Source organism: Eucyclogobius newberryi, unplaced genomic scaffold (assembly GCF_026437365.1).
Source record: "Eucyclogobius newberryi isolate DKJ021-1_F unplaced genomic scaffold, fEucNew1.0.hap1 SCAF_20, whole genome shotgun sequence".
Classification (NCBI taxonomy): domain Eukaryota; kingdom Metazoa; phylum Chordata; class Actinopteri; order Gobiiformes; family Gobiidae; genus Eucyclogobius; species Eucyclogobius newberryi.
In genome coordinates this window covers 17,788,204-17,795,707 of record NW_027315835.1, presented here as the reverse complement: position 1 = coordinate 17,795,707, position 7,504 = coordinate 17,788,204, and the positions used below count along the sequence as shown (strand labels likewise).

Sequence of the window (7,504 nt, the reverse complement as noted above, 5' to 3'; positions counted from 1 at the left end):
ATCTAGTGTGGCCACTATTTCCTACTTTCCAGTGAGGAAGGTTGGAGTAATATCACAAATAAAAAAAATGAAATACATTTGAGTTGCAATATTTGATAATTTTGTCTTCAACAGGACAGCGATGGAAAACTGCAAACATTTGGTAAAAGATGCCATTCTGCCAAAAGAGACCCAAACTGTTCAGTGATAATCAGAGGATGGCTTTATAAAAAGGTGATTTTGATTTAGAAGGACAACTTTAGTTTTGTGCACATGTAAATTAAACAAAAGACATGTCTGTTCCCGCAGGACAGCTCAGGTCTGAAGCTGTGGAAGAGGAGATGGTTTGTCCTCTCTAACTATTGTCTCTTTTACTACAAAGGTACAGCATAAACATCACATTACAATAACAGTTATTTTGTGATTGTTTTTATTGATGAATGTAACACAATTCCTATTTAAGACAGCAGAGAAGAATCCGTCCTGGGCAGCATCCCTCTCCCCAGCTATAAAATACTCTTTTGCACACCACGAGAATGTAAGAACAGGAAATTCACTTTTAAGGTAATTACTGCTATTGTATTTTAAAATGCACTTTAAACTGTGGTTTAATACTGTTTAACACAAGGAAAATACTGAAAACAAACGGTCACTCTGCCTAAAAAGGTGGTGCACCAGGGCATGCGCTCCTATTTCTTCAGTGCTGACACTCAGGAGGACATGCTGGGCTGGGTCCGAGCCCTCAGTCAGTCTGCAGCCATGGAGCCAGGCAGCACAATGAACAGGTACACACCAGGTCAACCCAATGTATACAACATATACAATAACACTGTCTCAGGTAGCCAGCTTCTAAACTGGTGGGCCTTATGAGGAATAATACATATACGTATAACCTACATGTCTTTATTAAAGCAATCATCCTTTCAGACGTTGCTCCAGTTACCAGGATTTCACTCACATAGGGGGCAGCAGTGAGTCTGTGGACATGCCCCAGTCCCCATCAGATGGAGAGGGCCCCCCACAGACACATCGTCACGTCACCCGAGCCTTGAGTGAACCAGGTCAGCTGAGCGGAGGCCGGATGGGAGCATCACACTCGGAGCAGAGGGGAAGGCGCAGTGTGCGTCACAGAAACTACAGGTTGATAACTGGAGACTTTCTCAGTGGTCTTTAATGATGTATAAGATATCAACGCTTTGCCTTCTTATTTGCACAGCCCTACAACTCGTACCCCGAGCCCTCAGCTCCGCTGCAGCCGCAGACGAGCTCCAGTCGACTCTGTGCTCTATATTCCTGTTGAGAACAGACTCCACACCCCGGTGGACATCATGGGAACAAGCTCCTTACCTTCCCGGGCCCAGCTGGGGTCCAGACCCCATACACCAGTGGGTCGTGTTGACATCCGGCCTCAGGATGACCCAACCATCCTCCCTCACACGCTGTACTACGCACCTGCATCACCAAAAGTGGAGTTCAAATCTACTCCTACTACACCAGTGACAGAGAGGTGGCAAAGGGTATGTGAAATGAGAGTGAGAACATGAGTATTTAGTTTGTGGGAAAAATGTCAATAAATAGCTAAATAGTTTCTAAAATTGTCCTCCATTGTTGTGTCTTTACAGCCTATGTCAACATATGATTCTGTCCATCTTATCCAAAATGGAAGAAGGCCTTTGGGAAAGGTAAGGAATTATTGTCAGCATTATTACAATCATCAGCACACTGTATAACAGCTATGACAACTCACAAGCTGTAACTTTTATGTAATTAAATACAGTTGAGGGGTTGCCTTTCACCCCTCTTAGTCACATGAATGCTGTTTCTGACTTCAGAGCTACTCCACAGGGGCAAATGCAGACTTACTGCCCCCTTTGCCCCCGTCCTCGAGAGCAGCACATGTTTCGCAACCACAGCATCACCATCATCATCACCACCATCACCGCAACCATTTATCTGTGTGTGTGCTACCGCCAGCGATGGTACCGCCTCTGCTCTGTGTTCTGTGTAGTCTCTGCTGCCTGTCCACGTCTCTAACAACGCAGTGTTTAAGTATATACTGTATATGTTATTGTTGTTCTATGAATCCCCATTATTCATTTCTCGCTCAAAGGTTTTTGCTGTTGTTTGCAGAGTCAGTGGATTGATGTTGATTATTGTTTTTGTTGTTATTTGCCTTAATGCCACCTGAGCTAATGCACCACTAAAGCTCCAGTGCTAGGACCCTCCCAAACCACCTTAAACAGTCATTTATGCAGTAAACATTTCTTACAAAATTCATTCAACTTAAATGTGCGTGCAATTTTAACAATAACTACTTTGATGATCTTATACGTTTTTGTTGTGTCATTATTTTCAGCCCACTAAGCCTGAGCTGAGGGAGTGCCAGCCAATCAGACCTCTGGAAAGTGACGCAGATGTAAGTGTTGACCATGAGCATGTTCTGAATGTTCCGCCGCATCACTTTTATGTCTTGTCTTTAGGTGGTGTTGACACGACTGTGTGGATGTGACAAGTTGCTTCAGTCTTTGTCGATGGAACTGGCCCAGCTACAAATAGATAAGGTCAGCCAATTTGTGGTCACACTTAGGTCAAATTGAGAGAGTCGCATACTGTTCCTCTCATATTTAAATACTGGTTTTGTTTTACAGGACACCGTCCACTGTGCTTTAGAAGTGTCGCGACTACAGTTGGAGGAGTGGAAGAACCAGGTGCCCCAGATGTACGAGGAAGTCATTACCCAGAAGGCTTTGCTTCAGGAGGACTTGGTCACCATCCGAGCCAGAATGTGCGATGTATCTCTGGTGAGTCTCTGGTTAACGACGCATGGTCAAAATGTGACGCAAAACAGATTCCTGAGTGTTTGCTGTTATTGTAGGAAATGGAGAGAGTGTGGAGCCAGTATGAGAGAATGGAGAGTGAACTGTCTGTGATCCGCTCACAACTTCAGCACATCTGTAACTTTGGAGTGCCAGAGGTATGTGTTAAAATAGTGTATGTTTGTATGCAGTTTTATGAGGTAAAAGTACTTGTGACACTCATCAGGAACAGTCTCATGCCCAAAGAGAGCTGTGGATGATGGAGGACATTCTGTCAGGACTGAAAACCAACAGAGAACACTTCCGCTTCCTTTTGGGAATACAAAGACATCACAGTCAGTCCAACAACATTCGTGTTCAGTTTTGACGTTTTGTATTTAACTATTTATATCATCTCAGCACTCTTTGTCTTTGTCAGTGTTCCATCCAGCCTCGCCTCACCCGGGCTCGCCTGTGTCTCCGACTGAAAGGCAGCAGGGCGTGTTCTCAATGGTAAGGCCCATGTTTTCTGCCATTGAAACATTACAAAACAAATGAATGTGCCTTTTTATAGTTCAAAATGTTGTTGTTTAGGATGTCAATCAAGAGCCTCCAGCTCGGCCACCATTACCCCAGGAACTGAGCCAGGATCAGGGCTGGACTGAGCATCCTTATGGGGTAGGACATATATTAGTTGTTAATAGCTGGTCTGTGTTAAAGGGTTACATTAGACAAGATAATGACATTTTGAAGGACATATATTACCTTTTGTTACCTTTAGTATTTAATATTTATTTAACCAGGTAAAAAAAAAACTTTCAATTCACATTTATTTCAGATTTATTTATTTATTTTCTTCAATCTTAGTGCAGCAAGAATACAATCGTGTGAAAATAAGTGTATTGAAGTTCAGCCTCTGTGTCTATAATCTTGGGTCAGTGCACAACCCACAACTATTTCTCCTCGGCTCAGACTTAACAGCACGTTGTAGTTTGTAGTCCTTTGCACTGGTTCACAGCTCATTCTGACCACAAAACGCTCAGGGCTCTCCGTCTGCACCATGTGAAGAACCACATTCAGCACATTCAGAACACTTAATCTGACCAAAAGCCTGGGTTACAGGGAGTTTACAACCACAATGAACCGGCACAAAGACGAGGACACAGCCAGCCCGACCTGCTCAATGTCAATTCCCACACAGACTCAGCTGGTCAGTGGCTCAGAATGCTAAAAATAATACATATTATTAATGTAAAAAATATATATATATATATATATATATATATATATATATATATATATATATATATATATATATATATATATATATATATATATATATATATATATATATATATATATATATATATATATATATATATATATATATATATATAATACTGTGTGTAATACTTCTGGCCTAGACTCCAATACCTCTTCTAAGAGTACAACACCAGACGCCAACAACCATGCGACAAAGGTATGAGGTTTTTGCTGTTGATCTACAATTTTTTTGCTCATTGTAGACATGGCCAAAATGCTAAATTCTTTGTTTCACAATTAGGGCATGTTGCAGTACGTTCTGTTCACAGTAGAGGGAGGTAGTGTAGTGCTGTTGACACCCAGACCCCCTTTTTCCCACTCAAAGACAACGTTATACAATACAGTATAAGAGCAGACAATATTAAGTACTTTTAGACGCAAAGCACACATTTGTTTAAACCCACGCAGCCAAGTTTTCTGTTTTACACAATAATGATTCTGTTTTCATCATTGGAATGAGTTATCACTATTATTTTCTCCTCATAGAATATTAGAATGAGTGAAGAAGAACAAATGGACAGAATGAGGAGAAGTAAGCAGAAATTGACAGATAAAAAGAAGCCACAAAGTCTGATGACAAATGTCCAAAACCAGCCACAAACTCCAGAGACACATGAGGAGGTTAGAATTTATGATTGTGATGATTTCAAAATGTTGTCGTCATTTACATTTCAACTACATATCGTGTACACGCATCTCATCTGTTAAATGTATTTCCACACTTCCTCAGACCCCGTTCCCTTTGCGAGTCACGCGGGTGGTCACAGCTGTCCTGCCGTCATCACTTGTGGCAAGAAAAGTGTCTGTGGAAGACCCCCCACCTGAGCTGGACGTACCATTGCCAGAACAAATCCAACCAGAGCCCAGTGAAGTGAACAAGGAGCTCCCACTCAGAAAGACATGCAGGCAGCAACACCAGGAAGCAGTCAAGCCCTCAGCGCTGGAGCCAGAGCATTCAACAAGCCAAGATCAGGGCGCGTGTGAAATAAGGGGTCCAGAGAACAGGGTATGTATGTCAGGATTAAGTGTTCGGAGCCCAATCAGCTGAATACTGATGTAATGTCTTCTGCCAAAGGAACAGGATGAGCGAAGCGGTGCCCTTTTGACCTCGGAAGCTCACCCTGACCTCTGCTTGACCTCGGAGCAGCGTGAAGCTAAACTCAGACGTGTCGAACGGATTCGGGAAAGAGTCATACGAAGGTGGGGACCCTCTGTTCTTCTTAGTATTAATGTATTTGTACATTACTTACTCTAGTTATTGTTTTATTACTTGTTGGTATCTAAGGTTAATCATAGGAGCTGGTCATCTCAAAGGTCTAATTTATAAACAGCATTGCGATGCATATGTTTTGTGTAGTTGTTCTTCTTCTCTGCAATGATTATTTGTACAATATTGGCATTCATTTATTTTCTTAAAAACTATACAAAGATAGGCGTTCTAATAACGGACTTTCAAAGTGAACGTTCTACTCATTTTGCCACCAATAGTTATTTTCAAACAGTTGTGCATTCAAATAAATATCCATAGTATCCTGTATATTAACATTTTAAAAAGGCCGACCAAAAAGTAACCTACTTTAGGCAAAGTTCACTTGGATTGGTTGATTCTCTATCTTTCAATCTACCAGTGCAGTCAGAGAGAGTTCCTCCAATCAACTTCCAACTCTGTGGAGAGAGGGCCAGGGCGCTTCCCAGGGGAACCATGAAAGCACAAAGAAGCAACGGCAAACAAAAGGTACTTACACGGTCTGTAATCTGATATGTTCATGTGTAATAAAGCTTTTATCTGGGAATAACTAGTAACTATTTCAGGGCGTGATCAAGACGATAGAACCAAAAGTGCAAAGTGTCACAAACAAGTAACAGCAAGTCAGGACACAGATGAAGTGGATCTTAGCACAAGCAAAGGTTCTTATGGGAACAAAACACATCACAAAGATTACAAAAAGGGAGTCGCCAAGACCAAAATCAGACGTCCAGCATCACCGCATCACATCTCATCTATGACTGTCTACCAGAAAAACGAAAGCAAGGACTATACGAGTGGCAAAAACAAAGAGGAGCAGACGCTTGAAGAGGCCGGCACCGATGATAATGAAAGTAATTTTTCATCCACTGATGTGAGAGCCCAGTGGTTCCTCTCTACGTGCCAGTGGCAGGGCGTCATGCCACTGCAGAGCTCTGAGACACAAACACCTGAGGAAGTGGGAGCAGACGCCGACAACCGAGGGGCAGGTTTGGAAGAGTCCAACGAGATGTCTCCTGAAGTCAGCCAAAGCTTAGAGAAGATGAAACAAAACCATTCATTGTTTTATAAGATTGCGTGTGATATAAGTATTTCTGATTCAGACATTACAAGGAATGATGGGAGTTCAAATATGCAGACTATAACAGAGGAGTTGTTGATCACAGAAGATGGGGAAAGTGAACAACAATGTCATAAACAGAAAGACAGAAAAGACACAAATTGTAATATAAAAGAAGGAGCCAATGATGAAGAAATCGTTCAGAATAACTTTTCAAACCAAGACAGCCTGATTCCAGACATTGAAAGTAGCAAGTTAGAAGTGAATGAGTGTACACAGATAAGTAAAGATTCAAATGGTGACCAGGTAAATGAGGATAACGTTGGAGAGCTCAGGAAGACCAGGAGTTTGTGTGATACGAACAGCAACTCTGAGGCTGACAACTTAAACGGGGGAACTCTGAAACGCAGCGCCTCGTTTGGAAAGACCAGAGTAACCGTGCTGAGGACAAGTTTGTAAAATCAGTTAATGATGACTTATCATGGGTTCTATGGGTTCATTAACATTAGCGTTATATCTCTTGTAAAGAAGATACAGAATTTCTTTTGGATATTAATTTTTTTCTGATATATTAAACATCACTGAACTTATTATCCATTTGTAAAAGCACTTCTATGCTGGTCATCTGTTAGCGCAATCTTAATATTGTCTCTGTGCGTCGTAGTTAATTAGAAGTTGTCTGGTTTGAAAGTGAAGTCCAGTCTTGTCTGTTTCCACTGACCTCGTTTCAGCTGTCATTATAGTACATCATTATAGTACCTTAATAAAATCAGAAGAAAAGTAGGTTATTTATTTAGCTTTTTTTTTTCATGAAGATGGATGGTAATTGAAATTATTGATTTAAAAAAAACTGCAACATTTCCATAAAATTAAGTTTAAAACTGAGAAAGTCTTAAATATTATTTATATACAAAGAAAGTATTGTGCACTGTGTTACAGTAACTTTGAGTATCTGTAATTAACCCTTTCATTCCTTGTATTGTTTGAATCTTATTATACTGAGTCGTTTGTATAAATGTTAAGATTGTTAAGTTTTATATTGTGTCATTCACCAATAAACCTGTTGAGTGATACAAACATGCTATTGGTGCAATATGTCCT

General features: G+C 41.0%; 1 protein-coding gene across 3 annotated transcripts in view; it reads left to right on the top strand.

Moving 5' to 3' along the window:
* The window catches only part of plekha4 (pleckstrin homology domain containing A4), a 12,217-nt gene extending 4,737 nt beyond the window's left edge, over nt 1–7,480 (top strand). For all 3 annotated transcript variants that reach the window (XM_072455992.1, XM_072455989.1, XM_072455991.1), the window contains 23 exons: nt 1–40; nt 115–213; nt 289–361; nt 443–543; nt 646–764; nt 907–1,119; nt 1,196–1,496; nt 1,602–1,661; nt 1,812–1,958; nt 2,336–2,395; nt 2,460–2,540; nt 2,628–2,780; nt 2,855–2,953; nt 3,022–3,130; nt 3,214–3,287; nt 3,369–3,452; nt 3,897–3,984; nt 4,199–4,254; nt 4,584–4,718; nt 4,828–5,103; nt 5,173–5,297; nt 5,726–5,832; nt 5,910–7,480. The exon at nt 1–40 is cut by the window's left edge. In XM_072455992.1, the coding sequence (XP_072312093.1) occupies nt 1–40; nt 115–213; nt 289–361; nt 443–543; nt 646–764; nt 907–1,119; nt 1,196–1,496; nt 1,602–1,661; nt 1,812–1,958; nt 2,336–2,395; nt 2,460–2,540; nt 2,628–2,780; nt 2,855–2,953; nt 3,022–3,130; nt 3,214–3,287; nt 3,369–3,452; nt 3,897–3,984; nt 4,199–4,254; nt 4,584–4,718; nt 4,828–5,103; nt 5,173–5,297; nt 5,726–5,832; nt 5,910–6,862 (3,553 nt within the window). In that variant the 3' untranslated portion in view covers nt 6,863–7,480. The remainder of the gene's footprint in view (nt 41–114; nt 214–288; nt 362–442; nt 544–645; nt 765–906; nt 1,120–1,195; nt 1,497–1,601; nt 1,662–1,811; nt 1,959–2,335; nt 2,396–2,459; nt 2,541–2,627; nt 2,781–2,854; nt 2,954–3,021; nt 3,131–3,213; nt 3,288–3,368; nt 3,453–3,896; nt 3,985–4,198; nt 4,255–4,583; nt 4,719–4,827; nt 5,104–5,172; nt 5,298–5,725; nt 5,833–5,909) is intronic.
* The last annotated feature ends 24 nt before the right edge of the window (nt 7,481–7,504 follow it).